At 31.2% G+C, this 23,104-nt stretch overlaps 3 protein-coding genes across 5 annotated transcripts; 1 reads left to right on the top strand and 2 right to left on the bottom strand.

Annotated features, from left to right (window-relative positions):
* Positions 1-415: 415 nt before the first annotated feature.
* LOC129905716 (syntaxin-5) lies at positions 416-7,068 on the bottom strand. Its single transcript, XM_055981259.1, has 2 exons — positions 6,053-7,068; positions 416-1,392 (listed from the first exon to the last, which is right to left on the bottom strand). Exons 1-2 carry the CDS (start codon positions 6,639-6,641, stop codon positions 641-643), a joined length of 1,341 nt encoding a protein of 446 aa, XP_055837234.1. The 5' UTR covers positions 6,642-7,068; the 3' UTR covers positions 416-640.
* A 4,296-nt stretch (positions 7,069-11,364) lies between these two features.
* LOC129913136 (BOS complex subunit TMEM147) lies at positions 11,365-12,583 on the top strand. The gene is made up of 4 exons (XM_055991668.1): positions 11,365-11,553; positions 11,641-11,779; positions 11,840-12,061; positions 12,122-12,583. The coding sequence occupies exons 1-4, from the start codon at positions 11,477-11,479 to the stop codon at positions 12,368-12,370; spliced, it is 687 nt and encodes a 228-aa protein (XP_055847643.1). The 5' UTR covers positions 11,365-11,476; the 3' UTR covers positions 12,371-12,583.
* LOC129913124 (myb-like protein D) lies at positions 12,420-20,792 on the bottom strand. Of its 3 annotated transcripts, XM_055991649.1 has the most exons (18): positions 20,635-20,792; positions 19,401-19,452; positions 19,032-19,217; positions 18,861-18,976; positions 18,734-18,800; positions 16,547-16,691; positions 16,315-16,474; positions 15,581-15,615; positions 15,476-15,518; positions 15,337-15,409; positions 15,207-15,266; positions 15,041-15,149; positions 14,737-14,982; positions 14,597-14,673; positions 14,123-14,534; positions 13,068-13,120; positions 12,642-12,778; positions 12,420-12,581 (listed from the first exon to the last, which is right to left on the bottom strand). In XM_055991649.1, the coding sequence occupies exons 3-18, from the start codon at positions 19,169-19,171 to the stop codon at positions 12,469-12,471; spliced, it is 1,986 nt and encodes a 661-aa protein (XP_055847624.1). In that variant the 5' UTR covers positions 19,172-19,217; positions 19,401-19,452; positions 20,635-20,792; the 3' UTR covers positions 12,420-12,468. The 3 variants fall into 3 exon arrangements, with proteins under 3 accessions (XP_055847624.1, XP_055847614.1, XP_055847632.1); XM_055991639.1 differs by lacking the exon at positions 19,401-19,452; XM_055991657.1 differs by lacking the exons at positions 19,401-19,452; positions 20,635-20,792 and adding an exon at positions 19,266-19,329.
* Positions 20,793-23,104: the final 2,312 nt, after the last annotated feature.

Here is a 23,104-nt window from a genome sequence, read left to right as displayed (position 1 = left end):
TTAAAGAGAAAATTTGACATTATGTGCATTAAAAATGGGTTAAAAGTGGTAAGATTGCGATTGTATCGCCTTCAGGCCTTTATATCTATAACCCATCATCGGCGTCGGGTGCTCCAGACATAGTAAGAAAAATTTGCAAGTCAGTTTTCAGGCGTTATCAAAGAAAAAGGGATTAATTCAGAGTTAATTACTTCATGATATCCTCAAACGCTCAAACAACTCTGAATGTTTAAAAAATAATAAACTAAACTAAACCGAGGGGAAAGGCCCCCTCTCCCGTATGATTTTTGATTGTCTCATCTAGTAGCTCTAGCTTTTTGGCACATTCCTCCTGAACCATCCATGTTTATTTATTTTAAAAGTAAAAAAAAAATTAAATGATTGCCATTTTATAAAAAGAAAACCATTACGGATCTGTTGTTTTAAAAACATACAACATCAAAGTGGTGTTTTGGAATTAATTTATTATTTTTTTTTTTTTTATTTTATAAATTTTCTTTACATTTTATATTTATTTAGATTAAAATTTTATATTTATCAATAATATTCAACCAAAACAAAGAATAAGAAAAAAAAATAAAAGTAAAAATAAGACAGTTTACAATTATATAGAATATCTGCAAATAATATTTAATTATTATTACGCTAAAAACACAACAAAGAAAATAAAGAAGAATATCAGAACGCCAAATATTTTAATCATCAACCAACGATTCTTCGACACAGATTGGAAATATTTGAGAATTTCTCCATGAGCTGCTTCAATATTGAGCTCAGCATCTTGGACATTTGTATCGATTCGTTCAACGATTTCTTCTTGTTCTTTCACCATGTGTGCCAGCTGTTGGAATATACCACCCAACTCAACAATTGTACTTTCAATATTTTGCATAGTTTCAGCTCGTTGTTGGACGTAATTATCAGATTCATCGTACAGCATCATTTGCTGTTGTGCTTGTATTTGATTCGAATGCCCAGATGGACCGGCTAGTAGTGGACGATTCTCATCGGCAGACATATCAATGCTGATTTGATTCTCTTCGCTAAGGAGTAGGCTTCCTTGTTTGGCTGCGGCAGCTGACATTCGGCTTGTCATTGGTCCTTGACTGAATTGGTCGCGTCGGGTCTTTTGTTGTTTTAGATTCTCAGTTCGCACTTCGAGAATCTGCTTGAAATCGGTACTCATGCTGGCCAACTTGGATTGTAATGCGAGTACCATATTTGAGGAATGTGATACCAAATGCTTGCCATTGGTGGTACGACGTTGGTCTTTTGAAATGTCCTGCAGGCGTGCTATTTGCTGGTTAAGTGCATTTAGATCACCTTTAATGATGTATGTTAGTTCTTGGATTTCCTGGGGTCTGTCATCGAAGAGACTTTTCTTCTTTGCCACTGAAAATAAAAACAAAAATGAATCAGTTAGTTAGAATGAGATAAACATCAAGTTAATTAAAATAGTATTTTTGGGGTTACATTAAGTATCAAAAATTGTTAAGGAATGAAAAATATGGTTCCAAGGTATTTATGTACTCTACTCGATCCAATTCAATTTCAATTTTTAAAATATTCTTTTAAATCTTTTTTATAAAAAAAGTAACAAATACACCATAGTGACATTTTAAATATTAAAACTATTATACTTTTAAAATTATTTATATATTCATTCGGAATTTTACATGCTAACATTTTTCACCAATTTTTATTATCATAGTAGTTTTTTACAGCTTGATGTAGTTTTATTTTTAAATTGAACAATATGTTTAACTCTGGGAGCTGTTAGGGTCAATTTAATTTTTATTTTGTTAAATTTTGCTAGTAAGTTAATAATCAATATTACAAGTCTGGAAGTTTTCAAATACATCATAACCGCATCATTGAAATTGAAATTTCTTATCACACTACACAAGTAAGGAAATAGATGCACTAAATGGTAAAACATAATTGAAGAAAAGGACGAATTTTCTGCGAAACCCTCATAAGCAGGGATAGGATGTTGTGGAATTTGCCTTTTTTTCTTGCTTTATCGTACGACATTATAGATTAAAAACAAACACGTTTCACGTCCTCCTCGTGCCAAATATATGTATTTTATTTTGCCTTTTTTTTTGGCTTTTCTTTCGTTATTGCCTTTTTTTGCCTTTTCTCTTGTTATTGCCTTTTTTGCCTTTTCCTATGTTTTTTATCTGTTTAGCGTCTTTAAAGTAATGCCTACACACAAAACACTCAAATATACAAACAAATAGCAAACTTACTCAATATATTACAAACTCAATGTATCTATATTAAGGATTCACTAATTACCCCACACTAACGAATTCGAGTGAAAAGATCTACCTACAGTCTAGTCATTATATGGAAATGCAAATGAACCGAGAAAGCTCGACCATTTAAAATTTTTTTTTTTTAATCAAGAAAATACGATTGGAGAAGTTCTCCAGATTTTGGACAAAATCGAGAGAGATTTGGAAGCCGGGAAAGGGTAGTCGCAAAAGATGTTGTTGAGAAGTAGGTACAAATTAGTTTTTTTTTGGCAAATAAGGGACTCGAGAGAGTTGAACAAATAAATTGAGAAATGAATGGGGACACAAATCTAGAGCTCCCGGCGAATATTGCAGTGCAAAAAGGTTTCAGGAGACCGCTACTACGCACAATATCGAATCGCTGGGATTTTTTTTTATTTGGTTGAAACTGTGGTAAACTCTATTTTACCCTAGAACCTAGATACTCAAACGGAGAATAGAAGAATCGAATATGGAATTTCTCTTATTCAGAAATTCTCAATAAGAATGAAATTTATCTAGTTGGAACTTGTGTGTGTTGCAATTTCCTCATTGGCGACAGTTAGTTGATTTTTTTTTTAATCTTTACTGTCTCAAAATTTTGGACTGGAAGAAAACTCTTTTCAATACTATGAAGTTCCACAAAAATAAGGAAAACCCACGCATAACCAGGCCTATTGCTTCAGAGAAGCAGAGGAAATGTGCCAGTATAAGAAATTGAAAGAAATTAAATTTTTCGTTGGCTTCTAGGTGTTCAGACTTAACGGCGTCTGATTTTTTTGCGTTAATTGAGAATAGGAGCTTATGAGCATTGTTTAAATAACAATTTTCTAATATAGCAACATTCATTAGCCACCCTGTAAAAAAGTACAAAATATTTTTCTTGAACTTGACTTTTATCACTTTTCTCGTAAAATTAAAGTCAATAAAGAATGTTTAATTTTAAGAATTGTTAAACTACAAAAGCAAACACTTGCAGACGTATTTCTTGTTTATTTGTTTTCAATCCCACAGTAGTAACTTAAAAACAACAACATAAAGCTTCAATGCATAGACTTGATGATCCCTCAAATAATTCTGTTAGAACTTATTATTAAAAACAGCTTTATTAATGAAATACTTAGAAATACACGAACTGTACAAATATTGAGCTATGAAACTATTGATGTTTATCAAAAATATTAAAAACAACAAAAATAAGAATAATCTTTTTAGTGAACTCGTGGTTCTATACTGTTTACAAGAAATTTTTAATAGAAATAAGTATCTAGTCTATGAAAAATAGGTTAAATTCTAACGAAACAACTGTTAGATGAATATTATTCATATAATATTTTTATTTACTGTTTATTACTTTTAAAACATTTGGAAACAATCTAGGACACATTTGCTAATAAGAAAATTTTTGGCTAGTAAACAAACAATTAATTTCTTTCATAAAAAAAACTTTCATAAGGAACTTGGCAGCCAGGAAATTCATTTCGCAAACGATAGCTGATCGTTATTGCTCAATTTTTTCCATGATTCATTAAATTGGTAAAATATCAATCAAAGAATTAATATGATGGCACAATGGTGAAATGTAGAAGAGTTCAATATTACCTAACTGTTAATTTTCATTAAATGACCGCTGAGCCCAATGAACTTCAAAATTCAAATTTTAAGGAAGGACCAAGCACTTTTTGCTTTATGGCAAGGAGCTCACCATGAGCTTCAATCCCCGATTCCAAATACATGAAATCAATACGTTCTCAATCTTTTTTTGTGATGGACCTGCCTCAGGTTTTTTTCACAGCCCAAAGACGAGCTAATCCTTTTATTGATTTATGCCAAATCCAATTAGAAAAAATCTCTTAATTCATCACCTGAATTGCGTCCCGAAATTTATAAAAGCCAAACCAATATACTCTTATTTGAAAAATATTCACGGATGTAAAACTAAAAAATGTATTTCAGGAATTCTATTTATACCTACCTATTTTTCATTTCTAAATTGAATTTCTTATATTTTTTTCAAGCATTGAAATAAATTTTTGAATTATGTTAAACCTTAATTCCAAATTTTCGAAAGCTAGCGAAAATCAGGTAGTTTTGAGAAACTGCAAATGTACATATTTACTTTTATTTTAAAATCTTTTTTTTTTCAAGTTGGAAGAATATCAACGAAAATAAATTATTGAAAATTCACTACTATTTTCAACTTCAATCAGGGTTTAGTACCTTGAACAAATAAATTCTGTAATTAATAGCGACATTAACTCAATACTTTCCGAAAAAATTGAGGTAAATAACTTTGACAGTTTTAAATTAGGGTCTACTCGTTTCTGCTCAAGAAGAGATGTCTTTCAGCTCATTTAAGAAAACTTTAAAAGCTGTTGGTAGTTCAATACTTTCATAATTAAATATCAAGCTCTTTTTTTCTTTTGACTTCATAAGTGCCTTTTTTGCCTTTTATTTGATTATTATTTGCCTTTTTTAATATTTTAGGTTACAACAATTCTTTCCCTGGTTATTTTATATTTTTTTCTTAACTCGTCCGTTGTCTTGAAATCTGAATTTCAAGGTTTAGTTCTCATCGAAGTACATGATTTATACACTTCAACGACAATAATAATCATCGTCCTGGACTATTTTTGCCACAAAAAGTATTTTCTAAGCTTTTTTCCTATCTACATATAAATAATAATTTATATGATGGTTTCTTTAATAACTATAAACAGAGCTATACCTTAAAAGTTAAAAGTAAAACTAATTAACACTTGCTTCAAAAATATTCCTGGAAGTGAAATCAGAAAATATATGTCGCTATAAAATGAAGCATAAACTAAAGACAAATTTATTGAAAATTTTACCAAATTTCAACACAAGTTTTATTTCAAAATATGTTTTGTGACTGCTTAAATTTGGAACACCTCGACCCATTGGTAATAATTGAACCGAAATTTAATTTATGATTTTGTCTTCTAGATGTCAAATCTTTTAATTATAGTGCCAAATGTGGAAAAATTTGTAACTTCAAACATTAACTAAACATGTTAAGAATAAGAATTTAACTAAACATGTTTTGAGACAAAACTTGTTTTGAAATTCGTCAAGTGAATAATGTTTGAAAATCAATTCAGATTATTAAAAAGGCAAAAAGTTAACTATAACCGAAGTCGTTAATGAAAGAAAATCCCTTACTGAATATTGTAAAGCATGGAATACACGGTACAATTATCGTACCGATTATCGTACAAAATTTGAATCGCATTCGATAATTGTATCGTATGTGTGCACCAAAGTATCCGCTGTACCCATATCGCACGGTCGAATGCTGATGATGGAAAACAAGAGGTAGTATGCGATTGATTAGATGAGGGTTGTACCGTGTGTGCGCTTTTAATTCACCTATGATTCAGTTTTTGAGATTACATAAAATTTGTTTAACTAACATCCAAATAATGGATAAAAATGAGAAAATTTATTTGAGACAGTGAAATCGTAAGTAAATCGCATGGTTTTTGGGGTTTTTTTTCGATATTGTTAACGATATCGGTACTTCTCAAGTCGAGTACGATAATTGTATCGTGTATCCCATGCTTAAGACACAAGGTTGTGCTATTTGTACCTTTCCTAAAAACCGAAAACCATGACACCAAAGAATAGTTCTCTATAATATTCAACCTTTGAGCATAGAAGTTCATATTTTCATTATTTGAAATCTAGCGTTAAATGGAAAAGAAATACAAATCAAATACAAATTCAATATTTAAATGTTCTTTTATACTTACAAAGTGTCAATTTCTCCAACTTGGCATAAGTACTGGCAATATTCTTGCCAACCAACTTAGCCACCATCATAAACTCTGAATGACTTTGAATTTGTCGGGCTTTGCGTGGATCCTTCACACTAACTGCCCGCGATATATTACGACTTTGCAGCGAGCGTATCGCATTGGCAAATTCGTTCGTTCGATCTCGTGCTGCCATAACTATAATTTTATCTTTATCAAATGGTTCGTCCAACGAATCTCCTGACTCGCCTTCAAATTGATTCAATTGTTGTCCCTGATTTGGTTGTGCTGTTGTGGAACCAAAATAATACAAACTATTGCTCTGATCAGAAACAATTGCCGAAGTTAATGGAGTTTGTATTAATGCCCTAAGGGCATTTCCCGATGTAATTTGAATGCGATTGGAAAAGTTACGAAAATTCCAACCTTTTGAATATTTTTTATTATCATCCGATTCTTGGAGTTGCAAATCTAATTGGGTGTCAACAACGACAGACGATGGAATAGTTTGGGTTACTGTGCCGCTTAAACTTTCGTCTGCTGCGTCAGTGTAATGTCCTGAATGTAAGCGACGTCTAGTTTGCATTTCATAATCCACCAAAGGGAAATTAAAATATTAATTTTCGATTAAATTAATTGTTTTAATATGCATCAATTAAATTATTTTGGTTTTCAATAGTTTTTTTTTATGCAAAAAAGTGTTCTTTTTCTTTTTTCAATTGTTTTTTTTTTTTTCACAAGTGACTCAGCTATGGTCGTCGTCGTTTGTCTACGTCCTTGAAAATTTTTTTTTTCCTCTTTGCTTTTTTATTTTTGTTTTTCATTCACAAGAAAAAGGAAGTTATATATTGTTTTTATTTATGTTTTGTTTTCTGATGATGTTAAATTATATTTGAAAATTGTTTAACACTTTCAAATCAAATTTATTAGTTGATTTTCTGAGAAATTTTTAAATTAAAAATAAAAAATAAAAAGAAAAACACCCTTAGCACAAAGTGAAATTGCATGACAGATGATACGTGGTGTTTGTCAAAAGTGACATTAGCAAATTTTAGTTGAAGCATGAAGATGTAGGTGGCGAAGATGTGAGTAGAGAGAAAACAGCTGGAAAAATGTAATAGAATATGCTAATGGTTTCCACGATGCAGCTTTGTCTGCTTCTACACGAAGACGTAAAGTTCAAGATGCACATAAGAGCAAGAGAGAAAGAAAGTTCGAAAAAAAGGGATATAAGATTTTCTACCCTGTGAGGTTCTGGTCGAAAATTTTTAGACTCATTTTGACGTTTCTCTTTGATCTTGTTCTTTTTTTTTTGCTGTTTTGCTTTATTTGATTTCGTCGGTCGCAGAGTTCGCTTCGTCCGATGTATGTATATAATTCCTTTCACCAGTAGATGTCCTCACAAATTTTGAATTTAAGATTTTGGTTTGTACATGAACTTGAATAGCTCAAATAGCTCACTCCAGACACCCACCTTTCAATAAATATGTACAGAAATAAAAAAAAAAGGTTCGTGTTTTGAATTTATTATATTATTTTTTTATGAATTTATTTCCTACTGAGCACTTAAATTGTTTTTAATTGTTTTGAGCTCAACTCCACAGTTGAATGTGTTGGTGCCATTTAAAATGCACAGGAAAACTACCACATATAAGCACTGTGGAGTTTTTCCTCTCATTGCAGCTTGTAGGGTGGAAGAGAAAAACCAACCGAAGTCGCGTCTCTAGGTATTCCTTCCTCTATGATAGATAAGAAGAGGGGCGTTCACGATCTATTGTAAAAAAAATGACTTAGGCCGTGGCTACACAGTCTTCTTCTTCTCCATTATCGACGATAGTCATGATCTCGGATGGGGTCACAACTCTCCCACTCTACTGCTTCACACTACGGCTCCACATGTGGGGTTCGCCGGGTTGACCTCAGGAAACGTCGGCAGGCTTCTCGATTTTGAATTGTTCCATGTCTAAGGCCAACTGAATGCAGTTGTCGTTGCATTTGTCTTCTCCATGAGTTCTTAGGCCTGCCTCTTCTTCGCGATTGCGTTGGAACGTCTTATGCGATCGCCTTTTGAACTGGGTTCTCAGGGTTTCTTCTTTGTACATGACAGTACCAGCTTAAACGGTCATGCTGTATTTTATCCAAGACGGTATTTTTGACGTGAAGACTTCCTCGGATTTTCTTGCTTCTTATTCGATCAAGCTTTGTTACTCCTGCTGTCATACGAAGCATCTTCATCTCTGCTGCTGTCAGTTTACTCTCATACGTTTTGTACATTGTCCAACATTGTGAACCGTATGTAAGTGCTGGGCGAACAACTGCAGTATAGAGCTTTCCTTTTAGTTTAGGGGGCATTTTTCGGTCACAGAAGATGGCAGAGTTTTCGCGCCACTTCATCCACCCTACACTTATTCGGTGGTTGATGTCGTCATCACAAGAAGCTTGGTTGTTGATCATAGATCCAAGGTATTTGAACTTTTCGCACTTGGGAAGTATTGTGCCATTCAGGTAAATGTCCGGAATAGGGCCGTCTGGGTCAGAAAATGGACAGCAGAGATATTCTGTCTTTTTCGCGCTTATCCGGTACCCACTTCCCTCCAGAACATCCACCCATACATCAAGTGCTCGTTGCAGGGATGTTGGATCTTCACTTATGATGGCGCCATCATCAGCAAAGAATAACTGACTCACTTTCGGATCCGTCACTTTTTCTTCAAGCAGAAAGTCAAGGACGGTAATAAAGAGCAAAGGACTCAGGACGCTTCCCTGGTGCACACCGACTTTAATTGGGAACTCTTCGGTGACTCCTGCGGGGCATTTTACCTTCGTTTTTACTTCCTCGTACATGTCCTTGATCATCCGCACGTAGATTTCCGGAACCCCTCGCTGTCTCAGGGACACCCATATCAGATCTCGTGGTTGTCTATCGAATGCCTTTTCGAAATCAACCAGCACAATATGCAAATCCTTCGAGGAATCACGGTGTTTTTCCATTCGGATTCTTAAACTCTGTATGGCATCTGTGGTTGATTTACCCGAGACAAACCCGCACTGGTCATCAGACAGCCGTATTATTTTTCGTAGTCGGCCGTCCAAAATCCGCTCAACGATCTTCATGGTGTGTGACATCAGCTTAATCGATCGGTAGTTATCACAGTTTCGTGTGTCCCCCTTTCCTTTGTAGATTGGGAGAAGGAAACTTTCTCTCCACTGATTTGGCATTTGGTCACCGCTAATGAGTTTGGAGATGAGAATCGTGAGCCATTTACACCCAATGTCTCCCATCTTCTTCCAGAACTCAGAGGGTATTTCGTCTGGACCAATCGCCTTTCCTTTCTTGGAGTTTTTCACCGCCACGCTAACTTCTTCGACTGTAAGGTCGGGTACTTCTTCTAAATTAGGTTCGGCTGTTGGAAAGTAAATCCTGGGAAATTGCTCATTTAGGAGTTCGTCACAATACTGTCGCCACCTGTGGAGAATTTTGTCGTCATTCACAAGTAGTAGGCCTTGAGCATCGTTAATGAACTTTGGTGAACGTATTTCCTGAGCATTCTTTCTCCTTTGAGCGGCAATTTTGAAGATAGCTGCACCCTTGTTCATCTTGGCATGTCGCAGTTCCTGGAGAGCCTGGTTTGCATCAGCAGCTGGATCAGATATTTCCCCAAGCTCGCGATACATGCTTTCCGTACTCTCTGCCTTATGCTGGGCGCATTTCTTCTTTGCTTCCTTCTTGTAGCGCTTGTAGTCCACTTCGAGTCGTGCTTTTTCATCTCTATTATGAGAGGGGCATTTGGACCAAGCTTGGAAAGCGGTCTTTTTCCTTGATATCACTGCTTTGACTTCATCGCTCCACCACCATGTTTCTTTTTCCCGTTGGTAGTTTCCTTTAGATGTTCCTAGCAGTGACCTCGCCTTCACCAAGCAAGTTCTTTGCAGAGAGTCCCACATATTTTGTACTCTGCACTCTTCGTTTTGTAATCTGCTGGTGGTTTCGCACAGATAATTTCTCATAACAGAGATGAATGCATCGCCTTTTTCCTTCTCCAGGTTGTACCACTTGATACCTCCGGTAGCCTCTCTTTGTTTGTTTGCCGCCTTCGTCTCCATAAAAAATTCTGTCAGTAGGAGACGGTGTTGCTGGGCGATCGCTTCTCCTAATATCACTTTGCAGTCTTTCACTAGCGGCTTCATGAAACTAGATACCAGATGGTAGTCGATCTGTGTTTCATTTCCACCGCTGCTATAAGTGATAAGGTGTCGGCTTTGTTTAATGAACATGGTATTCAACACTATAAGACCATGTGACCTGCACATGCTTAGAATTTCTTCGCCAGGAGGGTTTCTAGCTCCGAATCCAAGGCCACCATGGCAGTCCTCATAGTCTTCGTTGCCGTTCCCTACATGTCCATTTAAATCTCCACCCACAAACAAAAGCTCTTCCTTTGGGATGTCTTTAATGAGGTTGTGGAAGTCTAGCCAGAATGCATCTTTTTCCACCTGCTCACATCCAATTTGGGGAGCATATGCACTGACTATATTCCACACCTTTCCTTCCATCACCAGTTTAAGAGACATCAATCGGTCACTGGACTTCGAAATGGCCAAAACGCTTCCAAGAAGCTTTTCCGCAAGGATGACACCGATTCCGTTTCTACCTTGTTCTGTTCCGTAGTAGAACATCTTGTATTGTTTTGTCTTGACGTCTAAGAAACAGGCTCTGTTTCCAGTGTTTCGCCACTTGGTTTCTTGGACGCACAAGATGTCCACTCGCCTCCTCTTCATCATCTCTTCTAATTCACAGCTTCGGCCGTTCATACTACCCACGTTCCAACTCGCGACTCTCAATTTTCTTCTAACCTCGTGCATTACTTTGCCGTGGCTACACAGTGTTGTGTCCAATTACGTTCCAATTAACATTTTCTAGGAACAAACGTCAACAAAAGGAAAATCCTGACCCCTCTTGCCTACAACTTGGTGAGTAGAATGAAAAATCACCGTGTAGCCCGGCACTTAAGTAATTACGTATGTGTGAGGGATATTCAATGGACGTAGTATCCACAATGGATTGTAGATCAGTAGCCTCATTCCTTTGAAGATGGTAGTAAATCAAGCACTTTCCTAGCAATTTTCTAAGCAATAAACTCAATAGTCCACATGTAAATTCAAATTTTCCATCAATAAAAAAAATCTACTACAAGTACCTCACGAGTTCATTTTGAATGCCGCTACTGTTAAAAAACTAAACTGTCACTTTTTATTACTGACACAAGTGACGTTTCACATTCACCCATCACCTGAAAAAAAAAAATTTCTCACAAAAATTTATTACTGCCGCCTGAATTGAAGTAAAAAATTTTCACTTCGACTTCGCGATTTAGTTATTAATTAAATTAAGTTTATAATCAATAAAACTTAAGTTAAAAAATGACTTTATATCATTTTGGTAATTGTATAGCATTAGTTTATGTGCCATATTATATGACTTATAAATATTCTGGATTGTAAGTGAAGAGAATCATTTTTTTTTTCAACTTTAACCCTCATGTTTTCCTTCCCAAGAATTTAATTAAAATAAAAATATAATTTAGGTCAGAATATGGAGCCTTTTGGAAATGCATTCAAGCTGGTGGAATATACATTTTCACACAACTTTGTAAAATGTTGGTTTTAGCAACATTCTTTGATTCGGAAACTCTCACTTCCACTGGAGACTTCGTTTTTCTTTCTGTAAGATCATTATTAAGTCTTTTTAGGAGTGTTATAGACATCTTTTTTTCCAAATCCTAGGAACTCCTTCGTTGTAGTGTAGATATCGCTGATTTGCTTGGTTTTGCAGTGATTCTCTCGAGAATCCCTGGAAAAGGTCATAGCAAACTTATAACTGCCGGTTTGGGATGGGCTGCAGCCGAAGTCATCCTTTCACGTGGTCTTATGTTGTGGGTTGGAGCTCGAGGAGCTGAATTCAGTTGGCAATACATTCAAAAATGTTTAGAATCAAACGTTCTATTGGTAAGATTTTCATAACCCCATCAAAATCTTATCTACTTTATCTTGCTATTAATCTTTTAGATTCAACACATTTCTACAGCCACTTTAATCTGGCTATTCACTCGTCATGATTTGAACAAAAAACTTAAGCCTTTGGTAACATTTTTGTTGGTTGCAACTGTCTTCAAGGGTGTCTGGCTGGAAGGACTATTAAGTGTTCTTGCTTTGGGCATTTGGACAACGATAGCATTTAAGGCATTGACCGCAGCTGGAATCGGTTTCATTACCTTGCACATTTATACAGGTCTTGCCCAACAGATAGGCATTTAAAAAAAGAAATGAAATTCTTTATTTAATTAATTTTTTTAGAATTTAATTAACAAAATAAATTAACAGAAAAAAACACTTTTTGTAATTTTAAAATTCACTCACTCACAACAGGATTGATTTATTTTTTTGATTGTTTCTGGACCCATTTTGATTGATTCAATTGAATTTGTTTCATCTTTTACTATTTCGATGTAGTTTTGACCAGCAAGATCTGTGGAGGAGGAAATATTTTTTTTTAATTGGATGCAATCTTATTTAGAAAACTTCTTACCTAATAAAGTATGAAATGCTAAAGCTGCATTTATACGACTTGCACCGGTGATAATTGATTTCATATTAACAATGTTATCTTCTGATAACCAAGCAAATAGAAGTTTGGTCATAATTCCTTCTTTTCCCCATTCAGATCTAGAACAAGTTTTCAATTTAATTGGTAGTTTAAAAAAATCTTATAAGTCACAGTATACATTTTTTTTTTTTCAGGAGTTATTAAAAATTGCTTCATTCACAAAAATTTGAATTTTAAATAATTTTGTGAGCTAAATAAAGTAGGTATGTAAGTGGTTATGGATGAAACATTTTTTTTAGACTCCTGCAAAAATGATTCTGTGATATATGAGGTTTTTGAGATGACTGATTCAATCGTTTTTAGATTTTATTTGTTCAACTTTATAGTTTGAATTTTTGTTTAGTTTACCTTTGAGTTTCAGCTTCCAATGGGAAATTGAAGGAAATATCAAATGGATTGATCTGGGAAATAAAACAATACAATAATTACACAAAACACTTAGCTTAGGCTTTAAGATGTTTAAGATCCAAACTAACCATTTATTTATAGAAGTTAAAAATCGTCATATGTTATGCAATCGTAAAAAATAAAATCTTTTAAGTCTGTTAAGTACAAAGTGCTAATAAAAAAGCCAAAAATAAAAATTTAGAAGCCATGTTAGTAATTCAAAAGTTCAATACAGTTTTTTTTTTCTAATAAGGTTCATAACTATTATTTCGACTCTTTATTTTATAGAAATGTCATAAACAAATACAATTCCAGTAATTGTAATTTGACGGTAACGACTTATCTATCTATTTTTTAAAGTTTAAACAAAAGTGGACAATGTGGCGTATGTAGAACATTTCTTTTACACCTTTTGTCGGCTTAGCAAAATGTATCTTTCAAAATTAATTACCTTGCGTCACAATAGACAGTTTTGACTTTTTTGGTTGCAAAAATCATAACACTTAAAAGAATATCGTTACAATTTGCTCCCTAAATGGAGTTTCAAAATGTGCAGATGATAAAAAACTATTTATTTAAAATGATAGATATAATTTGTGTTTCGCTTTGCATATGTTAAAGTTTGGCTTTCAGATTAACGACAGATTGTTTTAAATATTATTTGAATAAAATTGTAGCTCCAAGCTTTAGTTAATTCAACGAATTTATGAGTTATGAAAACAAATGATGTCACCACTTTTGCATAAACGAGCCACTGTGTATCAGAAATTTTGTCTACAAATCAAACTTTTACCCTCAAAATTATTTTTGAGGACTATCCCTCTTTCAGGAAGTATTAAAAGTATCATTGTAAAAAAGATTTGCATTTCATCTGAGCCTTTTTAAAAAAACAATAAAAAAAAATCTAAAATATTTTAGAAAAAACACACTTAAATACAAACTTGCTTAAATATGTATTATTTAGAATACAAAAACATAAATAGAAGTTGTAAAATATATAATACATAAAAACATACCTCATCTAATGAACAGTTTAATGTTAAACCAATTTTCTGAGACTCATAATGGTTATCAGCATTTAATTCAACTTGAAAACTATTTGGTGGAAGTTCTTCTTCAACCAGAATATTATTGTTAGCATCATTAATAACGGTACTATTATTATTATTATTATCATCAATAATGATCTTGTTGTTTTCATCTGATCGCAATGACTGCTTCAATTTTTCAACATTAGTTTCATTTTCACGCTTTTGTCTTCTTCTTGATTCACCATACGTTTCTTTTATTTTAAACAAATTTTTGAACTCATCATAAGCATCATCTAGAATTTCTTCAACAATAAGCCTTCGATTATAATCATGATTTTGCTGCAATCGAAGTTTCACATTTTTATTGAAACGTGTGAGCAATTTATCACTTTGAAATCTTTAAACAAAAATTATTATTATTAGTTTTGAAGGTCTGTAGTATACTAGAAAGGAACTTGCCTTGGGCTTATGATTCGTTTATTTAATACTATTGGAATCCTTGGTTTTTTAGTTGAAGCTATATGTTCTCCCTTATCCTTAAATTTAAAACAAGCTTTACTAGATTGTTACATAAGAAAATATTTACATTCAAAACATACAATGTCAAAACAATATTTTAAAATATCATCCAAATCTGGCTTTGGAATTTGGGTAAAGGTGTCAATAACAATTTCTGACCGCTTTCGTTTTTTCCCTGAGAAAACGGTATTTCTAGTATTCTCATTCGAAATAGAAAAACTAGAAATGGGCGAGTCAATTCTACTGATATTGTCCACAACATTGTCTTCATCAGTTCTGCTGATATATTCTTGTAACATATCAGGTAAGGGAGTATCATTTGAATCCTTAAATTAAAATGAGTAAAAATTTAAAACAATTGGAGGTTATTTGAATTTAAGTTACCTCAAATCCATAAAAATCGGTTTGATTGTTTGATGTTTCGTAGTTTGATGGTTGATTTTTTGAGGAGGCATCTACGCGTGTTGATTCAAAATCAATTTGTGTAATGTCACTAAATTAACAAAAAAAAAAATGAATTTATTTTATAAAATTTTAATCCAAGTATTACTTGTCATTGAAATCAATAGTGTTCTTCTCAGATTCTTGATTTGTTTGGTTTATGGATTCGCTGAAAATAAATAGATATTGAAATTAAGAAAATGCAATCATTTAATTTCACTTCTGTGTTTAAAACCTACAGATCAACTTCAGACATCGTATCATTTTGACTTGACGGAACATAGCGAACATCATCTATTGATTCATTTGTAACTAATCAAAGTAGCAGAAGAGTTTATATTATTAATTTTTATTCTTTTCTTACTAAAAAAAACTTACACCGTGATCTTTTGAGCGATGAACACTCAGGTGTATAAGACATCTAAATGAAAATATTTGTTTAAGTAAATTTATTATATGTATGTACTATTTTTGTAGGTTTACCTTCCGTTTCTGACTGCAAGATCTTCTTAGACTATCTGTAAACATAAATCAAAGAAACAGATAAAATGGTGTTTAACTCCATGAATTTTACTAAATACGCTTTAAAAACGTTGCAAAGTCATTTCTTAAAGTTTTTTTGAAATGGACCCAAAATTTAAGCCTGTATAGTAGATTGTCCCGTAATTTTTATGAAAGAGGTATCATAAGTTGTGTATTTACGAGCTGACTGTTTACTATTATAGTACAACTTAATTGATTTCAATGAAATTTTTTGTACAAAAATCATTTAATAATAATTTTTAAATTAAGAAAAAATTTTTTAAAAAATTTGTTTTGAAGTTTCATAATTTTTTTATGAAAAATCAATTTTTCCCCAACGAAGGACACATTTTTTTAAAACTTTGTTTTTGTCATAAAATATTGTTTCAAAATAAACGGAGTCCGAAAAAAGTGGGACATTTTTTAAAGGAGGCATAGAGTTATCTGTTGTAGACAAGAAATATGTAACAATTAGGTAATACGCGAAAGACCTACAAGATACTATAGATAGACCCAAATACTATTGGGAAACTTAAAAGTGCGTAAAACCAAATACCCCATTATATCAAGTTAATTCTATTAGTCCTTATCCAAAAAAAATCATTTGACGAAGAGTGTTTTTAACGGTTTTTGTTAGAAGAAATATTATTTTTCAACGTAATTTTAGGAATCCAATTAAAATAAAATAAATTTACCATCTAATCCCGATAAAAGAAAACTTCTTTCATCTTGTGATGCATCTCCAAATGTGTCTTCATCTTCTGGCATTGGCTCATCCCAACTAACATGTTTTATTGTTATTTGTTTAATTTGAATACATGTTGATGTATTTTGTTTCCTATTGATATTGTGACCCTGCATTAAAAGAAAAATATAAAACTATTAACAATTTCTATTGTTTTAAATTTTCTTAAAAATATTTCTAACCACTTGATTGGGAAATTGAAATTTATCTTCAGTGTAATTGTTAAATATTTCCGATTCTATTAAAAGACTTGAAATATCCAAATCATCACATGATGTTAAACGAATTCTCTTGCTGTTTGAATTGTCAGGATTAGGAACTGCCGAGCTATATACAAGATTCAAATACATTATTAAATGTTTACAAGTTCGTATTTCCATCACTAGTGGAGTAACTAAATCAAATTATTAGCGAACCCGGCCGAACATCTCTGATTTTGGTGATTTTTTTTTTTCAAACGTTGGTAATTAAAAGTAATTTTACCTCTATAGGTTAAAAATTGCTTATGTCGCTGTAATGTTTTTTTAAAATTAAAATCTTTTTTACAAAACCAGTTTTTTTTTTTGCTTAAATTACATAAATTAAATGATACCAAAAGATTCTCTAGGTTATCTAAGGAATAAAAATACATAGGATTAAGGGACCTTCCATCGTTTAAGCGATAAATGCAATTTTCTCACAAACTAACTTTAAACACAAAACAAAATATTTTGAACACAACGGCAAAACCATTAATATTTAAAAATATTATAAAATTTAGCAAGCTAGAAGCTTATTCATATCTGTTAAATTCAAATCCACTAAATTTAATTAAGAGTTTTTGTAAAATGGTCCTCAGACTCATAATTTTGAAAAAAATGTTATTAAAAAAATTTTTAATGACTTTTTTACAAACTTTTCTTTTTTTTTATTTTTGGCCATAAATATTTATTAGTTGAATTCTGAAGAGGAAAAGGTGATATTATATTACAGTTTAAAAAAAAAAACTACTATATTTTTTTAACAAAAACTGAATTTTTGTGTTGAAATAATTGATTTTCTCTAAGACTTTGACAAATAAGACCTTCAAACTTTCACTATTTAACCTTTTACAATATGGACTGTTGAATGAAGCAAAAATAACTTTATATTGAAATGTTAACTTCGGAAAAAAAAAGCAACTTTTTTTCAAAAACTTCTATTAAAAAAAGTTCTTCGAAAATTAAATACTTTTTAATTTTTTTCATAAACTGAAATACATAGTACATATTGACATTTCATTTAATGAATTCAAATAACAATTAATATGGCCAACAAAAAAGTTATAAAAACAACATGTTAACATTCTTTCGATATATTTTTTTTTTTTTTTTCAAAATTCTGAGTTTGAGGACCAGTTTTTCAAAAACGCTACATTTAATTAACTTAGTTTTTTATTTTACAAATAGGAATAAATTCCTAACTTTTTAAAAAAGTATATTTAAATATTGTAAGTGTTGCCGTTAATTTGTGAGAAAATTGCATCTATCGCTTAATCGATGGAAGATTGTCCCCATATATTTTGTTGTCTTAATTCCTAGACAATCTTTTGGTATCAATTAATTTATGAAATTTGAGCAACATTTTTGAAGACAAAATTTTTTGTTCCTAAAAATCTTCAATTAAATTTAAAAAACACTGTTCAACAAAGTTTTTGCCACAAGAACCAAAATATACTTTTCTAAAGGTTTTTGATTTGCTGAACTCGAATCCGCAATCAGAAAAATTCTATTGGCCTCTATTCTTGAAATATTACCGTTATAAAATGCAAAAAACAGGTTTTTTTTTATAACGGTTATATTTCAAGAACGGAAGCTAATAGAATTTTTCTGATTGCGGATTCGAGTTTAGCGACCCAAAAACCTCTAGAAACGTATATTTTGGTTCTTGTGGCAAAAATTTATGACCAGGAACTTAAACTTTAGATTAAATTTAGTTTCTCTTTGGCATACTAAAGAGATATCGGGAAAATTTAAACAGTTTTTCAAAGAAGAATATCTTAGCATTTTATAACGGTAATATCTCAAAAAGGGAGGCCAATCAAATTTTCCTGACTTTAGATTCGAGTTCAGCACATCAAAAACCTTTAGAAAAGTATATCTTGGCTCTTGTGGCAAAAAAAAGTTCAATTTTGTTGGCCAGTGAAATCAATCAATCAATCAAAAATAAACAGCGGCAATTTTTAACCTATTGAGGTTAAAGTATTTTTAATTACTGATGTTTGAAAAAAAAGATCATCAAAATCGGAGCTGTTCAGCCGGGTTCCCTAATATTGTTATTTTTTGAGCTTAAGTTAAAGCACAACCCTTCGGGTCACAAAAAAAAAAATTAGGAGAGTTTTTCTCACTTACCTATGCCTTTTGCGGGAGTATTGCTTCAATACAAATGTATTGAAACAGACAAAGTTCAAAGTGACATCTAGAAAAAAAAAAAGATTCAAATAGATTAAGTAAAAAGATGGTAATGTAATTTATTTACCATACAAATGTTGTACTTGTTCAGCATAAATATGAATTGTTCCAAAGCATAATCTATACAAAATTCGAAATGAAATTTTATCTTCTTTCGTTTTGACCGATTTTATCATTTCTTCACTACAAACAAAATTTTAACAGAGCCGATTGTTTATTATAAAACACTTAACCTTACCATACTTTTGTAACATCTACTGAATATATATTATGACGCTGGAAATTTGAACGAAGAGCTTTGGGATTTGTTCCTGCAAGCCAACTCATTGCAAATCTGCCACCGTCTTTCAGTGAAATCAAATTCATGTCAATGGCCATTTTAATAGTTTCTGGGTAGTTTGATTTTGTTCGGTATGGAAAGTCTCTTTATATTAAATTGAGAATAAAATTTATTGATTATGATATTTCATACCTTAAAATTTGATAAAAGTTGAAATTTTTGTCAAATAAAAAAAATAATAAAATTCTTATTAGGATGTAAGTAAAATGTGTAACTGTTTCAGAAAGAACTAAACATAAATGTATGGATGTATTCAGTTTTGCTTACCATATCCGGAAAGAATGTAAAACATTGTTTGTGATGAAGATGGCGCTTGAAACTGTTAGAGGGAACCGGAAACAGATATAAGTGTCAGTTAAATTTAAAAATAACTTTGTGACTGTTGATGCTACTAAATGCAAATGTTGATGTTTAAATTGCATCTTAGTTTCAGAATTTTGAAATATAAAGGTGATAAAAATAGTTTCTTATTCTCAAAAAGAAATGCACCAGAAGTTTTTTTTTCGCACCGATGTTATTGGTAACAATAGTTAACTTTTATCGTTCCTAAATAAAAAAAAGTTACAAAGTTGGGTTTTCGTAATGCAGTTCGTCGTCGGCCTGTGCCTATGTTAAGAGTTCTTTTTTGTTGTTTTTCTAACAACTTAGTTTGGGTAAGAAATATTCTCGGAAACGGCACTTACGATTTCGGTTTAATTTCTTTCACGCAATATTGACAAAAATTATATAATTCGTAAAGAACTCAACCAATTTTTTTAAATATTTTTGAACGTATAGTTTTTATCTTCTTTTTTAGAACAAAATTTAATGTTTAAAAGAACACATGGGGAGCTTTTCAAAAGTGAACAACTTTTCTATCGGAACTCACAATAGGGGAAAAGTGTAATTTAATTTTTCCGGTAGAAACTTGTTCAAATTACATTGGTCGGCAACGAAAATAGAGCTTGAACTATACCATACTTTTCTATAGGATTTTTATGTGCTGATTCTAAATCCGAAGTCAAAAAATTACTGGCAAGTCACAATTTTGAAATATTTGAGTATTAACAGGTCAAAAACGCGTATTTTAGGACTTTTGGCGTCGAATTACATCACCGTTTAATTTTTTATTGCCAAACTACTTATGCAATTTCAAAATCCCAGTTTTCCACTACTGATTTGGATTAAAAAAAACGTAAAATAATACGGAATATATAATTTAGACCAAACATGAAAAGCATTTAATTTAAAACTAGTTTTTGAGGAGTACCGTTAGTTTTGGTCCTAAAAAAAATATCTTTGAAATTATTTTTTGGAGTTTAATTTTTTTAACAACATTTATTTGTTCGTTTCTTTTCTTTTTTTCATTGTAGATGAAACCAAATGACTTATCTTTTTAAGCTTGAACCCTTTGGTTTATATATATTTAAATAATTGTTTTGAAATAATTTAAAGCTGAAAATTAACGCAAACATGCTAAACAAAAATCATAATTTTTTTGTTTTGATATTCTATAACTTACCTCAAAAATCACATAAAATCACTCTCCCGCCAATCACATTTTTCAGGATCAAACCGGCATGCAAGGCAAGATACCTCCAATATAAAATTAGTGACATACATATGCAATATGATTTTAATAATCTTTATTAATATAAAGCAAAGTTTGTTTGTCTCTAATTTACTTCCTTTTTTTTTTTAATACAGAAACATACATAAGACTCGTACTTCAAAACACTCAACTAAAACCAAAATTTACAATTCCGAACAACACAAATTCAAAACAAATGAATTTATTTTTTACAGCTACTTTAACAGAGCAATTTGATAAAAATTTGCTCTCTCGTTTAGCACATAAAAGGGTAAATATTTATGCAATCATCTTCTACAGTCAAGGTCAAGTATTATAAAATACCTAACACAATTTTCTGTTTACTTTCTTCTTATACATTTGTTCTAACACTGCTATCAGAATCAGAATACCAACTGAAGTGTTATGTATTGACAACATGGAAAGAAATTCCCGAAGAACAGTTAAGTCCCTATATATTTTTTTACTTTTTGATCACATTAAGTTTGAATTTTGCTTGTAATTGTTAGTAGATTTCTAAATTTAAATAACCAAGTGATAAAACTTGCGACATATTCCATCCTGCACAATGAGGTTAAAACATTCATCTTTCACTTCGTAATTGAATTTGTGAATTACATGGCACAGAACATCCACCTTCCCCCGATATCGATGCATTTAAATCAATTAAATAATTCATCATAAAATCAGAATTAAAATTGACAATGAACATGAACAATGAACTGATTAGACCTTTCTGAGTTGCATTCGAAATTTTTATTCCGCTTGCAATTTTAAAATTTTTTTTGTTATGTCGTCCCCAGGAAAGTTTTTCCACAGATATTAATTTTGTTCGCCAGGAATGGAACTAAAATTAAAGTGAAAAGTGAGGAATTTTCGAAAGTGAACATCTTTTCGTCCGGAGCTCATATTAGGGAAATGCATTTAAATTTAATTTTTCGAATTAGTTTTTTCTCAGCTTCACAAGATTTATAAGCTCTCAAATTCTTCACGTTACATCGGTAAAATAAAAAGCTATACATTTAAATTGGAATTTTTTTTCATGTGGAAACAAAAAAAACTATAATTTTTTTACATTTTGTCTGAAAAATAGTTGAGAATAAAAATTCATCAACAACTTTTCGCCCGAAGTTCACAAACAGTGAAATATCCCTTCAATTTCAATAAAATAAACCTATGAACCTGGCATGAAATAAAACGAGAGAACTAAATGAAAACATATCTATATAGATTCTTATTTATAATCTATATTCATACGTTGTTCATTTTATTATTTTAATTTTTTTTTATTAATTTAATTTTGCATTGTAGTTCTTTTAAAACCTTGGGTCATACAATCATCATTATTGAATTTTTTTATTACGTTTTTTTAATGTTTTTTGTTTTGTTTTTATTTCATAATAATAATAACTGTAATAATAGTTCCTTAAAGCCTAAAATGTTATTACTTAAAAATCTCATGTTTCATTTGATTTTTAATAATTCTAAATTTTTTTTTTTTTGTTTCTTTTATTTTGTTGTTGTTGTTCTACTTCACATTATGTTGTCTGTTTGTTTGTTTTTTTAATTTTACTTTATTATTTTGTAAAAATGGGAAATTTTAAATTTATTTATGTATTACATGTATCATGCATTTTATTTTTTTGAATATCATTGTATTCCATGTTCGTTTCTATAATCTTGTTTTGTTTCCTATTTTCTTTTTGTTTTTTGTTTTTTTTTATTTATTTATTATTTCTGGTTTTATTTGCAATTAATATAAATCCTAATATATATTCATATACATGTTTTATTTTGAATAATTTTAAATTATAAGTCTAATTTCCATGAAGATAAAATCTACAAATACAATAAAACTAGAATAACTTTTCTTTCTTTTTCTTTCTTCTTCTTCAAACTGTAGGTATTTAAATGTTTAAACTTTTTAAATATAGGTATGTATGTATATAATATATAAATTAAAAGATCATTGCGACGTTCTTTGCACAGATTTCTGCTCGTTTTCTTGCCAAGCAGACAAAATGGATCACATAAATGAAAAAAAAAAATCATTAGTGTTTATGACGAAAAGATATATGTAAAACAATGGTATAAAATAAAAAACGATTTATTGAAATTTATTGTTTATATTGTTCTCTTTCATTATTATAATATAATGTCGTCTATGTAATGGTTAAACATTTTATAATTTAATTCTCTTATAGTCATTTTTTATTGAATTTTTTCTTTAAATTAAAAAAAGCTCGTTTGATATGATTGTAATCGAGCAACAAAAGAAAATTAATTTAAAAGCAAAAAAATGTTAAAAAACGGAAAGTTTTGAAATTTTAAACATTGTTTGTAGCACCGGTTATTACTTCATATATTTATCACGACTTTTAATTGTATTATAGTTCTTTGA

Source organism: Episyrphus balteatus, chromosome 1 (assembly GCF_945859705.1).
Source record: "Episyrphus balteatus chromosome 1, idEpiBalt1.1, whole genome shotgun sequence".
NCBI lineage: Eukaryota > Metazoa > Arthropoda > Insecta > Diptera > Syrphidae > Episyrphus > Episyrphus balteatus.
The sequence above is the reverse complement of the archived record's forward strand: the minus strand, read 5'-3'. Positions and strand labels throughout refer to the sequence as shown.